Source organism: Lynx canadensis, chromosome D3, assembly GCF_007474595.2.
Source record: "Lynx canadensis isolate LIC74 chromosome D3, mLynCan4.pri.v2, whole genome shotgun sequence".
Taxonomy (NCBI): domain Eukaryota; kingdom Metazoa; phylum Chordata; class Mammalia; order Carnivora; family Felidae; genus Lynx; species Lynx canadensis.
The window spans coordinates 53,151,896-53,174,360 of NC_044314.2; the positions used below are offsets into that span (position 1 = coordinate 53,151,896).

Below are 22,465 nucleotides of genomic sequence, written 5' to 3' on the forward strand. Positions count from 1 at the left end.
AGAGTGGGCACCTTTGTCTTGTTTCTGACCTTAGAGGAAAAACTTTCAACCTTTTACCATTGAGTATGATGTTAGCTGTGGGCTTTTCATATATGCCCTTTATTATGTTGAGGTACAATTCTTCTATAACTAATTTGCTGAGTTTTTATCATGAACAGATGTTAAATTTTGTCAAATGCTGCCTCTCCGTTTGCTGAAACTATGATTTTTTCATTCATTCTATTAATGAGTTATATCACATTTATTGATTCATGCATGTTGAACCATCCTTGCATGCTGCAATAAATCATACTTGATCATGGTGAGATCCTTTTAATGTACTGCCAAATTTGGTTCTATAATGTTTTATTGAGAATTTTGCATCTATATTCAGCAGGGACATTGGCCTGTTTTCTTATAGTGTCCTCATCTGTCTTTGGTATCAGGGTTATGCTGACCTTATAGAATAAGTTTGGGATTATTCCCTATCATTCGAAGGATTCTAAGGATTTGCATTAATTCTTTAAATGCTTGGTAAATTTCACCAGTGAATTCATCTGGACTTGGACTTTTCTTCACTGGGAGATTTTAGATTCCTGATTCAATCTAATAATTGATCTGTTTTCCTGTTCAGATATTCTCCTTCCTTATTCAGTCTTGGTAGGTTGTAAGATTCCGAGAATTTATCTGTCTTCTATGTTGTTAATTTTTTTGCCATATGTTGTTCACAGTAGCCTTTTATGATCCATTGTATTTCTGTGGTACCAGTATTAGTGTCTCCTCTTTTATTTATAATTTTGTTGGTTTAGGTATTCATCTCTTTTTTTCTCTGGTTAGTCTAGCTTAAAGGTTTGTTGATTTTGTTTATCTTTTCAAAGAACCAACTCAGTATTAGTAATCTTTTCTATTGTTTTCTTGTTCTCAATTTTCTTTGTTTCTACTCTATTGATTCTTTTCTTCTAATTTTGAATTTATTTTGTTCTGCTCTTTCTACTTCCTTGAGGTGTATAAAGTTAGGTTCTTTATTTGCAATCTTTCTGTTTTCTTGATATATGCTTATATAGCTGTAAACTTCCCTCTAAAAATTGCTTTTGCTACATCCCATAAGTTTGGTATGCTGTGTTTCCATTTTCATTTGTCTCAGGATACTTTTTCATTTCCCCTTTAATTTCTTCTTTGATAGATTGGTTGTTCAGGAGAGTGACGTTTAACTTCCATGTATTCATGACTTTTCCAGTTTTCCTCCTGTTGTTGAATTCTAGTTTCATATTTAGAGAAGATACTTGATATGATACTTGATCATACTAAGACTTGTTTTGTAACATAACATATTCTCTCCTAGAAAATTTTCCTCGTACTCATGAGAAGAATGTATATTTTGCTATTGTTGGATAGAATGTTCTGTAAGTGTCTGTTGAGTCCCATTTGGTCTGTAGGGTTTTCAAACTGCTATTTATTTATTCTGTCTGGATTATCTCTCCATTGTTAAGAGTGTAGTATTAAAGTCTCCAACTATTGTGTTGCTGTTATTTCTCCTTTTAGTTCTGATAGAATTTGCTTTATATACTTAGGTGCTCCAATGTTGTTTGCATAAATATTTACAAATGTTTTATCTTTTTTATAATGTTTATTTATTTATTTTGAGAGAGGCAGAGAGGGAGTGCACCAGTTGGGGTGGGGGCAGAGAGGGAGGAAGGGAGAGAATCCCAAGCAGGTTCCACACTGTCAGCACAGAGCCTACCAGGGGCCAATGTTTTATCTCCTTAGTGAATTGACCTTTTTGTCATCATATAATGACTTTCACTGTCTCTTCTTACCATTTTTACTTTAAAGTCTATTTTGTCTGGTATATCTTTTTTCATCCGTTCACTCTCAGTCTGTGTCTTTAAAACTAAATTGAGTCTCTTGTAGGCAGCATATTTTTGAATCTTATTTTTTGTCCATTCAGTCATTCTGTGTATTTTGGTTGGAAAGTTTAATCCATTTACATTTAAAGTAATTATTGGCGGAGGGTGCCTGGGTGGCTCACTCAGTTGAGAGTTCAACTTCAGCTCAGGTCATGATCTCATGGTTCGTGAGTTCAAGCCCCACATCAGGCTCTGTGCTGACAGCTCAGAGCCTAAAGCCTGCTTCAAATTCTGTGTCCCCTCTTTGACCCTCCCCTGCTCACACTATCTCTCTCTCTCTCTCTCTCTCAAAAATATTAAAAATGAAATAAAATAAAATAAACAAATATTAAAGTAATTATTGGTGGGTAAGGACCTATTGCCATTTTTTTTCATTGTTTTCTGACTGTTTTGTAGGTCTGTTGTTCTGCTTGGTCTTTATTCTACTATCTTCTTTTGCAGTTTGATGATCTTTGGTATCAGCGTGCTTTGACTTTATCATTTTTTATGTATCTACTTTGTGTTATTTCCTTGTGGTTATCATAAGGCTTACATAAAACATCTTTAAAACTATACCATTCTATTTTAAAGTGATAATTTCAATAACTTCATAAACTTTACACTTTCACTTCTCTTTTTACATTTTAGGTTATTGATGTTACAGTTTACATACTTTTTATATTGTGTTTCCGATAACAGATTATTTTAGTTATGGTTCTTTTTAACACATTTGTTTTTTTAACTATTAAACTAGAGTTGTAAATTAATTACTCAGTACCATATTAGAAAACCAGACTTTGTATGTTTATCATTACCAGTGAGTTTTACACTACCTTCATATGTTTTTACAATGTTGATTAGCATTTTGTTGCTTCCATTCGAAGAACTCCCTTTAGCATTTCTTGTAAGGCAGATCTTGTGGTGGTGAACTCCATTAGCTTTTGTTTTGGAAAGCCTATATCTCTCCATTTCTGAAGGACAGTTTTGCCAGATAATGAATTTGGGGTTAACCTTTTTTTTCCTTTCAATATATGTTTCAACATAGCCCAGTTTGGGTTCAACCTATTTGGGGTCTTTTGAACTTCATGGATCTGGATGTCCATTTCTCTTCCCAGGTTTGGAAAGTTTTCACCTCTTATTGCTTTAAATATATTTTTTGATGGGGCATCTGGGTGGCTCAGTTAGTTAAGCATCTGACTTCTGATTTCATCTTTGGTCATGATCTCACAGTTCTTGAGTTCAAGCCCCACATTGGGCTCTGTGCTGACAGTGCAGAGCCTGCTTGAGATTCTCTCTCTTTCTCCCTCTGTCTCTCTGCCCCTCTCCCACTCACATTGTCTCCACCTCTCTGAAAATAAAGTTTAAAAAAAATGTTTTTTAATAAAAATAAATATACTTTCTGTCCCTTTCTCTCTCTTCTCCTTTTGAGATTCTCATAATGCAGATACTGTATCATTTGATGATGACCCATAAGTCCCATAGTCTTTCTTCACTGTTTTTTCATTCTTTTTCCTTTCTGCTTCTCTTAACTGGATAATTTCAAATGTCCTGTCTTGTAGCCCACTGATTCTTCTGCATGGTCAACTCTGATTTTGAAACTCTATTTAATTCTTTAGATAAGTTGTTTTTTTTTTTTTTCCAGCTATCATTTGTTTCATTTTTTTTTATAGTTTTTGTTTGTTGAATTTTTTGTTTTGTTCTTGAATGTTTTTCTTTTTTTTATTTATTTTTTTAATGTTTGTTTATCCTTGAGACAGAGCACGAGCAGGGTAGGGACAGAGAGAGAGAGAGAAAGAGAGAGAGAGAGAGAGAGAGAGAGAGAGAGAGACAGAATCTGAAGCGGGCTCCAAGCTCTGAGCTGTCAGCACAGGGCCTCATGCAGGGCTTGAACTCACGGACTGTGAGATCATGACCTGAGCTGAAGTCGCATGCTGAACCGACTGAGCCACCCAGGCGCCCCACATGTTTTTTGTTTAAAAAAAAAAAGTTTATCTATTTTGAGAGAGAGTGCAGGGGAGGGACAGAAAGAAGGAGAGAGAGAATCCCAATCAGGCTCCATGCTGTCAATGCAGAGCCCAACACGGAGTTCAAACCCATGAACCACAAGATCATGACCCAAGGCAAAACCAAGATTTGGACACTTAACTGACTGAGTCACCCAGGCACCCCTCTTGTATCATTTTTCTAATTTTGTTTAGTTGGCTCTGTGTTCTTATAGTTTACTAATCCACTTTGAGAGGATTATTCTGAATTAGTTCATAGATCTCCATTTCTTTAGGGTCAGTTATTGGAGTTTTATTCATTTCCTTTGGTAGTGCTATGTTTACCTTATTTTTCATGATCCTTGATTCCTTGTGATGGTACTTGCACATTTGAATAAGTGGTCTCTTCTTCCACACTTGAGAGGATCTCTTTGGCAGAGACAGTTCTTTACCAGTCAGCTCAGATTGGGTTTTTAGATGTGTCCTTATAAACGTGGGGTTTATATCAAGGTCTGTTTTTGGGAAAGGTCACTGTCCATGCTCTGAGGATAGGGGAGAGAGGGAAGTGCTGCTGTCTGAGAACAGTTAGAGAGGACTGCTGGCTTGGTTCCCTGTCCAAGTGAAGCTATAGGGTAGGCTCCACAATTTCCTGGTCAGGCTTCCTAGATAGTTGGGACCAGCTACTGTACTCATCTGTAGGCAGTGCTAAAAATTAGTTTCCCTGCTTTGGTGGGGCAGGAGAATAGCCCCAAAGCCTCCATGACTTGTTTGGGATCTGAAACCAATGGTATAAGTATGTGCTGAAATCCCTGGTCAGAAGAGGCTACCACTGATTTTTGTCTACATACAAGGAAGGCCATGAGCTATGCTCTCTCTTTAAGTGTCACTGTCAGTAGGGCTGTAGGATGGGCTACACAGCCTCACATGTCCTCTTATTAGGTTCCCTGGTCAGGTGGGCTGAAGAGTGTAAAGAGCATTGGACAAGACAGCAACTTAGATTCCACGCCTAGGAAGGGGGGGAGGGGGGCATATACATGCCCCAGGATTGGAAAGACTCTTGTTTGGGGATCAAACTAGGCAGGACTATGCTCTAAGTTCCCTGGCCTAACAGGCCACCATCCCAGCCCTGCAGATGGTAGGGCAACCAGTCACATTCTCTACTCCAGTGCCACTGTAATGAGAGTTACAGGGTGAGCTAAATATACTCCTAGGTGCTCTGGTTAGGTTTTCTGGTTAGGTGGGACCAGAGGCTGTATTTGGCTTTGTGGGCTACTGAGATTTCCATGAGCTCTGGTTAGGAGGGTTGGAGGCTGTAGTCATCAGTGGGCAGGGCTGTGGATTAGATTCCCTACCAGAGTAGAAGAAGGAGGCAGAACAGACCCCAAGACCAGCAGGATTCTTCTTGGGTAGCTAATCAGGCAAACCTTTGGCCAGACTAGGTTTGCTGGCTTGGCTCTGCAAATGAACAAAGCCCCAGCCAAGCTCTCTTCACATGCTCCTGAGCTAGGCAGTTATTATCTAGGTGCTCCAGCTAGGCTTTCAGGTTGGCCAGGGCCAGAAGCTACACTAGCAACGGGTGGGGTCGTGAATAAGTTCCCCTGCCTGAGCAGAGCAGAAGAACAGACCCCAAAGGCTCTTTGTGGTCTTCACTTAAGCCAACCCATGCCCCAAGTTTTCTGTCCAAATGAGGTCAACAGCTTTCTCTGTGGATGATCAGTTCTGCCTTCCAGGCTCTTAATTCTAAGTGTTTCTGAGCCAAACAGCTTTTCAGGTGTCCCAGCTAGGCTTTCTGGTCAGATGGGGCTAGGAGCTACAACCGAGCAGTGATTAACTCCCCTGCCTGGGCAGAGTCGTTTGTCCCTGTATAAGGGTCTTTTTGAACTTTGCAGAGTATCAACAATATTCACGTGGACTTTTGACATGACAGCACTTTCTTTATCTACCCCAATGACAAGGTAGAAGATTCTGTTCTTAATCTTGGGCTCTGCTATACATGTCTTTCAGATTTAGTTAAATCTGATTGTCACTTGAGACCTTGTCAAAGGAAGAAGTAAAGGATGAGTTGATAGAGCTCACCTACATCCACCTTAGATATACAAAAAAGTCTTATGAGTGCCTTTGGAATAAGAGAGGTGTAGATATGGCAAGCAGCTCTGGGCTAAGAACAATATTCTCGCTCAGGGATCTGGTGTGTAAGTCCTAGGATAAGAAAAGTTAATGAAATATTTTTAGCAGAAACTACATTCTTTTACATTCCTAATGCATAGTCCTTTTCTTAGAAGCTTAGTGTGCATTATACTAGATACACATTTATATCTTTATATTTTATAGCAAATTCACTTATGTTTTCTAGAGTATTTTTCATGTTTGGAAGGTTATATTTTTAAAACAACTTATAGGGGAACCTGGATGTCTCAGTTGGTTAAGCATCTGATTCTATTTTAGCTCAGGTAATAATCTCAGGGTCGTGGTATCCAGCCCCACAATTGGCTGTGCACTGGGCGTGGAGCCTGCTTAAGATTCTCTCTCTCCCTCTGCCATTTCCCACTCGTTTGCTCTCTCTTTCTCTCTCTCTCAGAAAACAAAAAATATAAAAACATGTGTTCCAAAATGGAATTTCTTTGCCTTAAAAACTTTTAGCCATTTTCTTTTTAGCTTATCAATTATAAATATCTGAATATTTTGCTATAATGTATTCTCTATTTTTCATTTTCAAGCTTAAACAATTGTGTTTCTAAAGATTTTCTATTATAATCAATCTGAAGTTCATATTTATACATACCAAAGGAGTCTGTTGTTGATATGTAAGCACCAAACTTGAATTCATAATCTTTCTGGTTCACCTGTGGCAAGTTTTTTTTAGATTCTCAGAGTTGCATTAAAATGTGTATATATGCTTTCAATGGATTAATAGCAGCATAAAGATCAGCATATTTTATAGAACTAAATATGGAATCCATCCCTTTTTAATCCTAATGGATTTAGTTACTAAAATATCAAAAGGATTATATTTTAAGGCTCAATAAAATAATGTCTCAAGAGACTTTCATTCATGCAGTAATTTAAATCCTTCTAAAAATGACACTAAAACAAATTTGTCAAAACATGAAAACTATGTGTTTTTCTCCTAACCTTTATCAACTTAAATATGTTGCTTGTGTATTTATCAGTTACATACTGCCATGAAAGAAAGCTCACCATTATTTGATGATGGACAGCCTTGGGGAGAAGAAACTGAAGATGGAATTATGCATAATAAGGTACCACAAACATGAGACTTATCTTGGTATTATTAACTGTGTCACTATTGAAATTAGTCTTTTGTATAAGTTGTCTTTTTGCTTCCTGAAAAACTTCTAAAACTGATTTTTTTTTTTTTTTGATGTTAATAGAGGGGTGCCTGGGTGGCTCAGTCGGTTAAGCATTCAACTTAGGCTTAGGTTATGATCTCATGGTTCATGAGTTTGAGCCGCACATTGGATCTCCACAGAACCCACTTTGGATCCTGTCTCCCTCTCCCTCTCTCTGCCCCTCATTTTCTTATGTGCTCTCTCTCTCTCAAAAATAAACAAACGTTTATAAATAAATAATAAACAAATATTAATAGATTTACTCTTGGAATCACATTGTAATTTCTTAAAACTAAGTAGGCATAGAAATTTCAAATGTTGGGGCTCTTGGGTGGCTGAGTTAGTAAAGCATCAGACTTTGGCTCAGGTCATGATCTCATGGTTCGTGAGTTCAAGCACTGCATCGGGGCTTCAGCACAGAGCCTGCTTCAGATCCTCTGTCTCCCTCTCTTTGCCTCTTCCCGGCTCATGCTCGAGTGCACACTCACTCTCTTTCTCTCTCTCTCTCTCTCTCTCAAAAATAAATATTAAAAAAAAAAAAAGGAAATTGAAATGTCAACTAAGTTAAAAATGCAATGAAATTAGAAGTAAATCATAACATTATTTTATGTATAGATGTAATATTTCTTTATGTTTTAGAATGAAGATATCAATACTGACAACATAAGTCTAATATAATTCTTTGCCAATACAAAGCATAATCTTTGAGTCTTAAAATATTACATTGTAGGTTTTTTGTTTTGTTTTGGCCTTTTTAGTTAAGCATATTCCCACTTAGATCTGAGTTATCACTTCAAAAAGGGGTTGAGATAAAAGTAAACAGGTGGTCAAAATTGGTTCCCAAACCATACTTTATTGGAACCGAAACTGTGTAACTAACCCCACCCTGTTTCCTAAAATAAGCAAATTTACGTATGTAAATGGAGCAAATACCAACTCCAAGGAATAGTTTATAATATTGAAATTAAACATTAATGTGCCCTAGTACATGTAAAAGATCACCATGCAGGTCCCTAAGAAGAAAAACTATTTTCTGTTTCTAATTCTAACCTACGCTCTTTGAGCATTTGACTTGAAAGTGGCAAGAACTTCAGTTTCATCTTTTATTTCTACCTGGGAAATAGTTCAAAGAGGTATCTGAGTTTTTTTGTTTTGGGGTTTTTTTAAACAGAGAGTAACCCTACCTTTTACTGCTTCAGCAATGACCCCTGCTGGTGAAATAGTTAGAAAGCCTTCGATCCTACTTGAGAGAATTTTCCTCCCATGTTGCAATATGTGTACTGGACTAGATTTAGTTGTACCTCAGTTTTCAAGCCAAATATAATTACAGCATTTATTAAATATTAATTTTTTTATATTTATCCTAAAGGTTAAACCAGTAAAAGGTATTTTCACTCTTTTAGCTATTATTTCAGATGACAGTATACAAAGCAGCACTTTGGAAATTATAAAGTGCTATTTTTTAATTAAAGAGGGTTATCGAAATATCCAGTTTCACCAGATTCTTTGCCTCAGCTTTGTAGATCCAGAAACTCAGTTTGTTACTGGCAGAGCATTTGACTGCAGAAATTCAATTTGTTTTTTTAATCTGCAAAATCAAAATTGACCAAGCTTAAAGAAACTGATTCATTGTCACCAAATTCATAAGAGACTGATCTGAAAGAGAATGAAAATGTATTAATTTATCATTAGTGGTATACCTTTCCAGTTAGAAGAATGCTATTCAGGGTATCCTTTCCATATCAACCAAATAATATGAAGGTTGCTTAATTAGAGAATCCGCGCAAAGGGAATTGGTTTGTCTTGAGGGATATTTCTTTCATCTAGGCTTTGGAAAATTCTGATCAGCCATCCTCACCTCCTAACAAAGTATGCATCTTCAAAGTGACCAAAGCACCACATAACTACAAACTGTAGTATTACTTTCTTTTGGATAAATATTAAGGATTTTAGTACTCTACTGTTTAGATCTCTACTAACCATGCCACTTTTGAGACTGAAGTAACAATGTATTTATAGACTTCATTCTGATTTTCACAGCTAGACATTGTCAGTGTGATTGTACCTAGGTGATCATCAATTCATTTACCTTTTTCATAAGGTTCATTCATAGGGATGATCTATCCCTAAAGGTAAATGTGCATTTTATGTTGAATTTGTTTATTTTTTTTAATGTTTTTTGTTTTTTTTTTTTTGAGAGAGAGAGACAGAGCAAGAAGGGGGGAAGGGGCAGAGAGAGAGGGAGGAACAGAATCCAAAGCAGACTCCATTCCAGGCTCTGAGCTGTCAGCACAGAACCTGATGTGGACCTCTAACCCACAAACCATGAGATCATGACCTGAGCCGAACTCGGAGGCTTATCCAACTGAGTCACCCAGGCACCCCTGAATTACGTTTATTAATAAGCTTCCTTATTTGACCTCAAAATTCTGAAGGTGTGGTTTCTTTACTAAAAATCACCATTATCCAAATTTAAGTGTTCTTTTCATTCTCATTCACATTAGAAACAGCAGACTAAGCAAGTCTGTGTAACATAATTATATATCCTAGGTTTGTGTCTCATTTATAGGAGTTCATATAACTACTTAGTAGTCTTGACCTTTCTTTTTTTAATTCAAATTTAAATTCCCACTTAGAAAAATGGAACACACTAAATAGAGAATAATGGCTTTTTCTAAAATCTGCTTAACCCAATCAGTTGTTTTTGGACTACACCATAAAATGCTATGAGAGTTTCATGACTGGTGCCGACAGCTTTGAAGAGATGAACACAGAGTTGCAGTCAAAGCTGAGTAAGTGTTCTCATTCCTAGTGTGCATGCTTTTAGTCATGTATTAAACTCTATTCATGGAGCTATAGCTTATTTAACCACACCCAGTGTTTAGATGAGCTATTCTAAATTTGTTTGGATGCCTACTGATTTTTGTCTTCATTGTTTCTTTGATGGAGAAAAGTTAGTTAAGCTGAAAGAATGCTGATGTTAGAGTCATACCTGAGGCAAAACCCCTTCCTGCCTATGTGACCTTAACAAATTAATTAACCTCTCTAAGAAAGTTTTGCAAGATTAGGTAGCTGTGTACATAAAGTATCAAACACACTACCAGGAACACAGAAGATAATCACCAAATGTTATTCCTGTGATATCCCTATAATATTCTTGCTTTACAGTTTGAGTAATTAAAATTAATGGGCCATTATATTTCCAAAGAAAAAAATTCTTTATTTTTCCACTCAGTGATAATCTAGTGACATTCAGTATATACTAGCTAACTCTAAAATGTTCCAGAGGTATTCTTTTACATTTCTTTCCTTTTATTGACATAGTCTTGTATATAAAATAGTAGAACTGTGGGTAAAATAGATAAATTTAATGGAATCAGTGGAATCCAATGGAATCAATCCAAACAGGAGAATATCACCTTGCCACTACTGGCAGAAAAGTTGAAAGCATTTCCCTTATGTTGCCATGGGATGTATCTTGCTGAAGTAACAGGACAACTTCAACTTGTCCAACATAAGAAAGGGACCAAGGTAAATGATGTTTCATTTTAAAAGAGGAAAATTCACAGTGATCTAATATAAAAAGCATCTAGTGAAGTTTTTGGGTTTTTTTTTTATAATTAGTTAAGCCAATTAATAGTATTCATTTATTCAAACAGTATTTATTATATGCCTACATTGGGGAAGCCACCATTTAGGCACTGAGAATACAGTCATGAATAAGAGATAGAAAATCCCTGCTCTATGAGGCTACCTCTAACAGAGATGATAATCAAATAACTGTAAACCAAAGGGTGGCAAGTACTGTGAAGAAAAATAAAGCAAGGTAAGAGAATAGACCGTGTAGTAAAGGTAAGGTTTGCTATTTTAGAGGGTAGTATATCCTTCACTGGTAGTATTTTGACCAGTCTAGAAGGAAGTGAGGGAGAAACCAGTGGTGAAAACCTGGGGGAAAATGTTTCTAGACAGAATTGAGATCTCACTAAGTTTTGGGGTTTTCTCTCCAGAGGATTTATTTAATGTAGATGCTTCCAAGCTGGAATCATTAGCAGCAAAAAACAAAGCATTGAATGAACAGATTGCAAGATTGGAACAAGAAAGAGAAAAAGAACCGGTTAGTAAACATGCTTATTATCAGTAGGCTTATATACTTAGCTCTTTTGGATTTTTGGATTTCCTTAGAGAACACCAGCTATTTCTTTCCCTAAGATATAAATAAATAGCAAAATAAGCTTCTTAAAAGTTAATTTTTTTTTTACATTGGACAGAACTCCCCATGAAAACATGTTTGGTGTCTCTAGAGCTTTGTTTTCCCTTGTGATTGATCAGTCTTGTGCTAATGGTGTTCACAATATGATGAAAGAGTCTAACCTACTTACATAAGACCAAAAAGATCTTTTGAACAAGGTCCCCATGTTACACACCTCTAGGGAACACGATTTACAAGAAGCCCTGAGTTATGTAGTTAATGAAAAGGGAATGGTGTTAAGTGGGTTTATATAATATATTATATTCTTAGGGTTTTCTAAAAGCTAAATGATAATATCCAGATATCTAATTTTATTTTGTGTATTATATTATTGAACTATCTAGACTGTTCTGTAAAATATCAGATTTTAAATGTTTGTGCTCCTTCATCCTGGCCCTTGACTTTTTGTATCCCAAACTGACTTCCTGAAAAGTACATCTTAATTAGGTAGTAATGCCAAAGTTTCCTTTTAGTTCTTTTGACTTCCTCTAAAAGTGAAAGGAAAATGTAATATACTTTTCTCTAAGATGAATTTAAATAATATTGTGTCACTTTTAAGTAAAGTATGGAATGGTTATCAATAAGAATAATATGTTCTTTTCTTTTAAAGAATCGTCTAGAGTCATTGAGAAAACTGAAAACTTCCTTACAAGCAGATGTTCAAAAATATCAGGCATACATGAGCAATTTGGAGTCTCATTCAGCCATTCTTGACCAGAAATTGAATGGTCTTGATGAAGAAATTTCTAGAGTAGGTAAGTACAACCAATGAATGCTAAAAGAAGACATTCAGACTGGAATGTGGACTTCCTGGGGTTTATCACATGCAGAGAGAGCTTTGTCATCCATCTTTTTTCCTTTAATGGTGAGTGGCTATAGCAGGCTACCAAATTTTCAGTGCCTTCTACATGTATTAGTTTTCTGAGGCTGCTATAAAAAAAAAAAAAAAAAAAACCACAAATTTGGTGGACTAGAACAATAGAAATTTTTTGGCTCACAGTTCTAAAGGCTAGAAGTCCAAAATTTAGCATGGCTAAGCTTCCTCCAAGGACTCTAGGGGAGAATTCATTCCTCATCTCTTCCAGCTTCTGTTGTTCTTGGCATTCCTGAACTTTTGGCCATGTCACTCCAGTCTCTTCTTCATCCTCACATTGCCTCTTCTGTGTATCTGTCTCTCCTCTTCTCTTTATGTTAATTTCTCTCAGCCTCTATCTTTTAAGGACATTTGTGATGGCATTTAGGACCCACTAGATAATCCAGGGTAATCTCATCTCAAAATACTTAATGTAATTATACCTGCAAAACCCCTTTTCCAAATAAGGAAATGTTTATAAATTCCAGGGATTTGGACTACATAACTTTGGGTGGCCATTAATTAGTCAACCTACTATACCTTCTAATGTGTTTTCAGGTGTCTGATTTTTTTGAAGCAAAGAGGGACCTAACTTAAGAACATATACTACCTGATATAAATATTTATTCTATTCCACCTTGTAATTAGTAAACCAGATTCTTTAATCTTTGCTGGCTTCAGTCTACTACAATTATCTTATGATCCATCACTGCCTCCTAAGCTACTTGGCAGCTTAAGCTGATTGGAAAGTAAGATGAAAAGATGGAACTACTATAATTCTCTGTAAGGAAGAGCCCAACTAAAGAACGTTTGTTTATATCCTTGTGTGTTCCTAACTTTGTTTTCATAAGCACATATCAGTCATAAAACTCTAATAATACTGTGACACATGAATTAATTGATAGTTCTGTAGTGCCAGAAGGAGAGCAAAGAAAGGTATCCATAAAAGGCAGAGCCATTGGATGGCACTTTACCAAATGAATAACTCTGTGGACCTACTATGCTGTTTTTTCCAGGTGTTTGCCTGCTTCAGTTTTATTCTTGTAGGATTTTACAGGCTGTGTCTTTCCCACATAGGATTTGTGTAGATAGTCCTTAGGATATTTGATTTATTTCTTAGTCTATGGAATATTGACCATCTGTCAAGTCAAGGATAATATTTATCTGGGGTATTTGTTTAATCAGTTTATTTTTTTCCAAACTCTAATTACATATATTAGATTTACTCTAAACCAACTCTAAATAATTTACACTTGGTCCCTAATGTTTGTTCTCCGTGATGACAAGAAGCCATAGACTAATTTTTTATTACAGCAATATTTGTAATTAAATCAATAATTTATAATATTAATACTCTGTCTTCCTCATTGGTATTTAATTAAGACAATTTTCATACTTTCTACTTGTGAGAATTTTTTTCCAATAATTACAAGCTGAAGAGGTGAGAGAGATACTTAAGCAATCATTTACCATTCCAGATTGACTTAGTTTGAGATAATTCGATAACTTAATCTAAAATGTTTTTATTCTGAGTATTTTAACTTTATTGATTATTTAAAGTCATTTGTGGCCAAGAATGAAAGAGACCTATTTAAACTGTATGGATAATGTACATTGTGGATTTTTTGTGCAGATTCCTGTGATAAATATAAAAAATTTTACTTAAACCAACTATTAATTTATTTTGAGCTCAGATTGGAGCTTTCCAAGTATAGTGCTACAACTGAGTTATAACAAAGCCAAGATCTTGATCCTGTCAGCCTTTGGGGTGATTCTCATGGCCCCTTTGGTCATGAACTTCCTCATCCACCTATCCCAGACTGCTTAAAAGTACTATCATATTCTTTATAAGCTATGAATAACAAAAGGTTAGAAAACACTATTCTGTATAACCCCAAATATTTTAAGTTTGAAAACTTCTTTCTCTTTGCATGATCATTTCCTGTTTGTGAGTACCATTTTGTCTTAGTACAATATAGTCATTTTTTGTTACAAATTTTGGTAAATAGACAAAGCAAGAACTTAACCATTATAGTTACTTAATATCTGATAAAACTACTGAAAATGTCAGTGAAACAAGAATAAAGTGATGTATTTAAATACAAATTTTTGTTTGTTTGTTTGTGGAAAACTTGTGGGTTTTCTGACTTACTGAAGAGAATCATACTGGAGTATTAAAAGCATTTGAATTGAATACCAGCAGACTATCCCTCTTAAGTGTAGTAATTCTCAATCCTAATCATTATGTGTGGGGCCATATTTTTTTCATATAGCACTTTCTGAAAATCATAGCAAGCCAATAGGGAAATATGTTCCTAACATAAAACTTTAATTGTACCATCTTTCAGGAATGTTATTAACAAAATGAGATCAAATAGAAGTATCCCCCCTCCAAAAAGAAGAGAAAATATATATATACATAACTTTGAAATTTAGAAATCTTAATCAACTCTATTAAATAATGGCATCAACTTCTTTGTATGAATTGAAAGAACTTAACAAATTTTTTTTCAATGCAGAACTAGAATATGAGACAATGAAACAGGAGAATACTCGCCTACAGAATATTGTTGATAACCAGAAGTACTCAGTTGCAGACATTGAGAGAATAAATCATGAAAGGAATGAACTGCAGCAGACTATTAATAAATTAACCAAAGACCTGGAGGCTGAACAACAGCAATTGTGGAATGAAGAGCTAAAATATGCCAGAGGCAAAGAGGCGGTATGTCATACCATTTTCAGAGTGGCAACTCAGAGCTGACAGTTTGTAAAGACCTATCCCTGTTAAGAAAAACTGAGTGGGTAGAATAGATTGGCTAAAAAGGTAAAACTTTTTGCATTGACATTTTACTAAAATCCACTCATCCTTTTATGTCAAATCAGTAACACCCCAATTTCTTTCAGTCAGATTTAAGTTAACTATGTTTTTTAGCAGTGAACCAAGAAATAAAAAAGTCTCTAAAGCCATGAAAATAATTTTCATAAACCTTGTGCCTTTCATTCAATGTGAGTCCATTCTTCCTTTACTTATTTACTATTCAAACATTTATTTAACACCTGTTGTGTGCCACTTAGAAGAAGCTGGGCTTAGAAGAAGCCAGATTCCACTCTCCCCTTGAGAAACTTCCAATCTAGTCAATATTTTTCTACCATGAGATCAGACCCCGTTTGCATGGGGTACTGAGGAAGCATATAGTATACCTAACCCAGATGTAGTGTGTGTGGTGTGGAGAGATGTATGAAGTGATTTTTAGAAAGGCTTCCTTGAGGGTGCCTGAGTGGCTCATTCAGTTAAGTATCTGACTTCAACTCAGGTCATGATCTCACAGTTCATGAGTGCAAGCCCATGTTGGGCTCTCTGCTGGAGATAACACCTGAACTGAATTGGGAAGTATAAGGAAGAGTTATCTTGGCAAGGTTAGGGGAGTCAGCAAACAGCATGATGCCCTCTGGCATCAGAATCTTTTCATATGGCTGCAGGTTAATAGCAAGGGATAGGGACACATAGCAACAGATAAAGACTCAAGAGAAAAAGTATAGACTAGATGATAAAGATTCTTTTCTTACTTAAAAGTTTGGACTGTATCCTAGAAGTTCCAAAAAGCCCTTAAGATTTTTAAACAGATAACTATATTTCAGAAAGATCTTGTTTTTGGTCATGTGAAAAATGGATTGGAAGGGAGCAAAACATTTAAGGATCTTTGTCAGCAATGTGGTGAGAAGTTATGAGCTGAATTTAGAGTCTATTAGTGGAAATTCAAAGAAGTAGGTGGATTCTGACTACTTAGGTAGAGTAAGACTTGATGAAAGAAAAGGGATACATTCACAGTGTCTGGCTTGAGCAATGGGACAAGCAATAGTAAAACTCACTCTGAAATAGAAGTTGCCAGTCAGGAGTGGAAATGGTATGCTGACCTGTTGTGTCCATGGGGTGTGCAAGTGAAAATATCTACTAATCTATTATGTATCTGAACCTCAGGATAAAATAATGTAGGTTTGCCATGTAGATTAAGTAAAACTCAGTATGTATTGTGATTGAAGCCATAAGGGTAGATGAATTCACCAAGGAAAAATACATAGGAGGAAGGGAGCACCAGCATCTTGAAGGACGAAGGTCCCTTAAGAGAAGCCTAAAAAAGACTGAGCACTAGCCAGAGAGGTCAAGAAGATAGAAGCTGAGAAAGGAAGAGTCAGGAAGGAATTAACAGTGTCAAATGCAATAACAGGATTTAAACATTTCTGTCAGATTCAGTAACGGCAGTCACTCTCGAACTTTACCACAACCAAATTATTTGACTTTATTTCAATTTTGTAAGTGGTACATTATCCTTTTAGCCAACATTGTTGAAAAAGTGGGCTCATTGACCATATGAATTTCTAGATAATTAAAGTCTGTCCTTATTTTTGTTGGCAGTCCCTTATAAATGTTCCATACTTCTGCCTTGCTTAGAGCTATGCACTATTTTTCTTACTTTTTTTTAGTGTTTTTTTATTATTGAGAGTACGAGAGATAGAATGTGAGCAGGGGAGGGGCAGAGAGAGAGGGAGACCCAGAATCTGAAGCAGGCTCCAGGCTCTGAGCTATCAGCACAGAGCCCAATTGCGGGGCTTGAACCCATGGACTCCGAGATCATGACCTGAGCTGAAGTCGGATGCTTAACCGACTGAGCCACCCAGGTGCCCCTCTCACTTTTTAATGTAGCTCTCAATAGACGTGAACTTTTTCTTAATGGTTCAGCATAATTTATGGACATGACACCAATGTATTCTAAAACAATAAGTTAACAAGTTGTCTAGGGACCAAATGTTTTCCTATCAAATAATTCCAAAGTGATCTTTTTCGCTATATACACTATTACATTCCCAAGAAAAAAATATGTAAGGTAAGACTCTGTTTTAAGAAAAGGTAGTAAAACATGTCTTTCTAAGGGCTCTCTCTCTCTCTCTCTGTCTGTCTATTTATTTTGGGAGAGAGAAAGCACGAGCCAGGGAGGAGCACAGAGAGAGGGAGATTGAGAATCCTAAGCAGGCTCTGCACTGTCAGCACAGAGCCCAACACAGGGCTCAAACTCATGAACCTCGAGATCATGACCTGAGCCAGAATGAAGAGTCAGACACTTAACTGACCTAGCCACCCAGGCGCCCCTCTCTCTCTCTCTCTTTTTTTTTTTTTTTTAATGGAAAAAAACAGACTACAGAGTTTCAAAATTAAATTTTGGTTTGAAGTTGTCTACCCTAATATTTGTTTATCTATGCAGTAGGTATAGTACTAAAATTTATATTTCACTGAGAAAAATTTAATCTCTGTTTTGTTCCAAAAGTAATGAGGTTTTCTCCTCTACTACTTCAAACACTTTCCTTAGTACATTATTTCTTACATATATTTACCTCTATTGTTAAAATTTAAAAAAGTAGTTCAAAGAAAGCAGCTGTTTTTGCCCAACAAGACAATACTGGTTTTTAATCCTGGTCACCTTATAAAGTATGTTATCATTATAGGCATAATACAATAGTTTCTTTGTCAGGTTTTAACTATTTTACATTTTTAAAAATCTGTATTTTACACACCTACATATGTAATTTTTAATGTGGAATGGACAGTTCAGCATGAGCAGTAAACATTGTCTCTTTTTTTAGCCCTATTTCACCATATTTTTGCTTTGCCTTGCCTATCTGTACTCTCTCATCCTCCTTATCCTCTACAGAATCTCTGTCCTGTGTATCACGGAGAAACATAGACATTTATAAGAAGTAGACTATAGTGGTGATCCCAGAAGTCTTTGAACCTAGAATTTGGTAAACCTATATTTTAACCCTGGATTTGCCATTGCATACCTGTGTGACCTCAACCTGTTATCTAACCTCTCATAGCCTCAGTTTCCTTATTAATAAAGTGAGGTGTTGTTGGACTACATCAGTGAATCTGAAATGAGTTCCTTCAACATACATTAACGAATATATTTTTTCTCTCAAGCACTATGTGGGAAAGGGGAGGCTATGAATCTCTGGATCAGGTGAACTCTTAAGTTTAGCTAGCTAAAATTAGCTGTATAAATACTGTTTATTTGGAAGATCAGGATAAAAGAAGAATTTTTTTTTTAAAGAAGAATATTATTTAGGAAATAGGTAAGCAGTGATCTAATGAGGGCCAGAGTAGGCCATAGACCAGAAAACCTTAGGGTACTAAGAGAGAGATTAAAGAATGATAGCAGAATGTAACAGCTCAATGTAAACATTTATCCATCATCTTTTTTTTCTGAACTTATTTTTATTCCGCATGCCACCTCTGGCTGGTAGTAGTCTTCTGGATCTATGTTGAGATAGACACTGAGCCTGCATCTGCTCATCAGGAAAAGGTGTGATCAGTTTTCACTCTTAATTGGCTGTTGAAAGAATAAATGTGCCACACATTTACTCTCCCTGCAATAAGACGTGATGAAGTGCATGGACTTGTGAAAGCTGTTTTCATTTAGATAAATAAAATGTTAGTGAAGAACAGAAGCAACTACCTCTAAAACCATTTAGTATTAAGACAAATAGGCTACATATCTTAGTACTCCCTAGAGAGCTACCGTATTACAAATTGGAGTAGTTGAAATTATTTCCTGATTCATTAGTAAGAAATCTTAAATGTAATATATATCTACTAAATGCCAAGTACTCTTCTAGGTCCTGAGGGGATGCAGCTGCTTTCATTGAGCTTACAATGAAAGTGAATAAATATGTCAGGTAGTAATAAGTGCTATGAATAGGGGCGCCTGGGTGGCTCAGTCAGTTAAGCATCTGACTTTGGCTGAGGTCATGATCTCACAGTCCGTGAGTTCAAGCCCCACATCGAGCCCTGTGCTGACAGCTCAGAGCCTGGAGCCTGCTTCAGATTCTGTGTGTCTCTCTCTGCCCTTGCCCCACTCATGCTCTGTCTCTGTCTCTCTGTCAAAAATAATAAACAAATATTAAAAAATAAAAATAAGTGCTATGAATAAAAATAAAGTAAGAGGATTAAGAAATTTGGGGGGCTACATTTGAGCAAAAGCCTTTCTGATAATGTAATTTGAACAGAACCCTGAAGGAAGGGATAGAGACCAGGTAATATGGAATTGTTTTACTAAAATATTTTTGTTAAGGGGTGCGAGCCTGTTTGGGATTCTCTCTCTCCCTCTCTCTTTGCCCCTACCCCTCTCATTCTCTCTCTCTCTCTCTCTTTCAAATAAACATTTTTTTAAAAAATAAAATATTTCTGTTAAAATAACATTTGAGACTTAAATGATTACATTTCACTTATTTTAGATAAATGAAATGTTTTATTTTTTAGGGGCTCCTGGGTGGCTCAGTCAGTTGGTTAAGCATCCAACTTTGGCTCGGGCCATCTCATGGTTCATGGGTTCAAGCCCCACATCAGGCTCTGTGCTGACAGCTCAGAGCCTGGAGCCTGCTTCGCATCCTGTTTTTCCCTCTCTCTCTCTACCCCTCCCCGGCTCGTGCCCTCTCTCTGTCTCTCAAAAATAAATTAAAAAAAAAAAAAAAAGAAGAAATGTTTTACTTTTTAAATTGATAAATCCAGGGGCGCCTGGGTGGCTTAGTCAGTTGAGCATCCGACTTTGACTCAGGTCATGATCTCACGGTTTGTGAGTTCAAGCCCCACGTCAGGCTCTGTGCTGACAGCTCAGAGCCTGGAGCCTGCTTCGGATTCTGTGTCTCCTTCTGTCTCTGCCCATCCCCCGCTTGTGCTCTGTCTCTGTCTCTCAAAAATCAATAAATAAATGTAAAAAAAAATTTTTTTTGAAAGATAAATCTAAAGTTTGTGTTGTTTTCATGATTTCTCTGCCTGGCACTTTAAAAAGTAAATTTTAGTTTATACCTAGATGTGGATTCTTGTTCCGAGCTATTTGGAAATGAGAAGAACATTAGGAAGAACAGTAAGATAAGAACAGATAAGAAAGAACAGTAGGATATTGCTTACTAATTATAGTTTTTAAATTACCCTACAGATTGTGAATAATATCTTTCATTCTTATATACCAAATTACAAAACTAAAAAAAATACGTATAATTTTTGTGTAAAATTGCAGATGCCAGTTGAAAACCATATGGAATAGGGCTATTTGGTTTACTTTAACATTTATTTTGGTGTTCTTACAGATTGAAACACAATTATCTGAGTATCACAAGTTGGCCAGAAAATTAAAACTTATTCCTAAGGGTGCTGAAAATTCCAAAGGTTATGACTTTGAGATTAAGTTTAATCCTGAAGCTGGTGCCAACTGCCTTGTCAAATACAGAGCTCAAGTTTATGTAAGTAATCATGAGATTAATTAATTAATCTTCAAAAGATTTTTAAATGATATGATTGATGTTTATTTATTTATAACTAATAGTTTAAACATCAGCCTGTTCATGACTGAGGTCAGAGCATGGAAATAAAACACTAAAACCTTTTATCTTCCATCTTTTTGATAATTAGAAATCTATTATACTTTTCTCTTTGAATTACAAAGCCTTTTCTTCCTCTCTACCTACTTTATCAACTCAACTATCCAATAGAAACTTTGATTACATTTAAAATACACACCAGGATTATAAAGAGAAAAATTACCTGACTCTTAATCTTAAATTGCTACTTGTCCCAATAGAGACAGATATAAATAAATAATTGCTATATATGTACTTTATTAGAAATGTTTACAAGATATGGTATTGATCAATTCTTGCCAGAATTAAAGAGAAAGAAAAGTTTCCACAGAAATGGTGAACCTGGAATGAAGTCTTAAAAGATGAGGTATTTATTGGGAGGGTCTGTGGGAAAGAGTTTCAGGTACAAGGACACACATGAAGGCATGAAATATAACAGGACATTAAGTAACACCAGTAGTCAATAATGAAAAGTGTGCACCTAATTTTTAAATATGTCCAAGGATGTAATTTGGAGAAGAAAATTTTTAAATCGTTCTATTGCAACTTCTTAGTTATTCACAGATATTAGTATTTTAGTAGCCCCCACAGAAATGTCAACTTTCAAAATACTTAGTTTTTGAATAAAGAATATCAGAGTATAAAGCTATGCATTTTTCCCTTGAGAATCATTCATTCAATACATTATTTATTGAGTACATATTAAGTTCCATACCAGCTAGGTGCTAGAGATGAAACACCCAGAAAGATACAGTTCCTACTTTCCCAATGATCACAGTTTATTTGGTGAACAGACTGTGATTAAATAAAGTCAGACTCATTTTCAATAGAAAAAATCCACCCAGTAAACATTTAATCTTTTACTGAATTGTTTCTCAAGCAATAGCTGGGTAGGCAGGTAGACAGACACTAGTGCAAGAAAATAAAACCTGCATCAAATCAGTATAGGAAGGATTACCCAATACAAAAAGAATGCATATTCTTGGAAAAGGGGAAAGTTTTTCTGTGATCTTTGGACATAGTTTTACATAATAATAGAACAATAGAAATAGAAATAGCATCCAGAAGGTGCAACCCAACCGTCACAAATAATATTTGGAGAAAAGTTCTTAGATTAAAAAGGCATTGCATCTTTCAAAGAAAAAGAGCAGCCAAAATTAAAACTCCGCAATTAATAACTTCAAAAGACCTACTAAAAACATAGTAACACAAAATTTTCTTTTGGTGATGAAGATGATTTGGAACAACAGGTGGTGTGGTTACACAACATTGTACTAAATGCCACTAAACTATACACTTTAAAAGAAGTAGTTTTATATTAAATTCATTTTAACTTAATGATTTCAGTTTAACCATTTTAAAGTGAGTTTGACCTCAATTAAAAAATAGTGATGGGAAACTATTAGAATAGAGGACAAACATAAGGAATGCAAGCAGATTATGAGCTTCAAGACTGGTGAACATGTGGAGAAGTAGGGAGAGTGGCACACCCAGAGGGCATGGAAGCTCTGCATCCCTTTCCGAGTACCTTACGCTCTGCATCTCTCCCATCTGGCTGTTCCCGACTTTTATCATTACTTAAATAAACTGGTAAACATCTGCTTATTCTGGACACCCATCTTGCTTTTTTTCACGGAACAACCTCCCCTGGTTATCTCTCCGCAGTTGTATTTCAAGATCTTCCCAGTTCTTTTTGCAGCCTCAGACTCCTCCATGTGTAACTTATTCAGTCATTCCCTGATGGTGGATATTTG

General features: G+C 35.9%; 1 protein-coding gene across 1 annotated transcript in view; it reads left to right on the forward strand.

The window, feature by feature from the left end:
• NDC80 (NDC80 kinetochore complex component) overlaps window positions 1-22,465 on the forward strand; it is a 62,356-nt gene that overhangs the window by 9,015 nt on the left and 30,876 nt on the right. Inside the window, exons 7-12 of the mRNA XM_030336610.2 lie at window positions 7,018-7,107; window positions 9,896-9,989; window positions 11,205-11,311; window positions 12,057-12,201; window positions 14,819-15,024; window positions 20,442-20,594. Coding sequence (XP_030192470.1) covers window positions 7,018-7,107; window positions 9,896-9,989; window positions 11,205-11,311; window positions 12,057-12,201; window positions 14,819-15,024; window positions 20,442-20,594 — 795 coding nt within the window. The remainder of the gene's footprint in view (window positions 1-7,017; window positions 7,108-9,895; window positions 9,990-11,204; window positions 11,312-12,056; window positions 12,202-14,818; window positions 15,025-20,441; window positions 20,595-22,465) is intronic.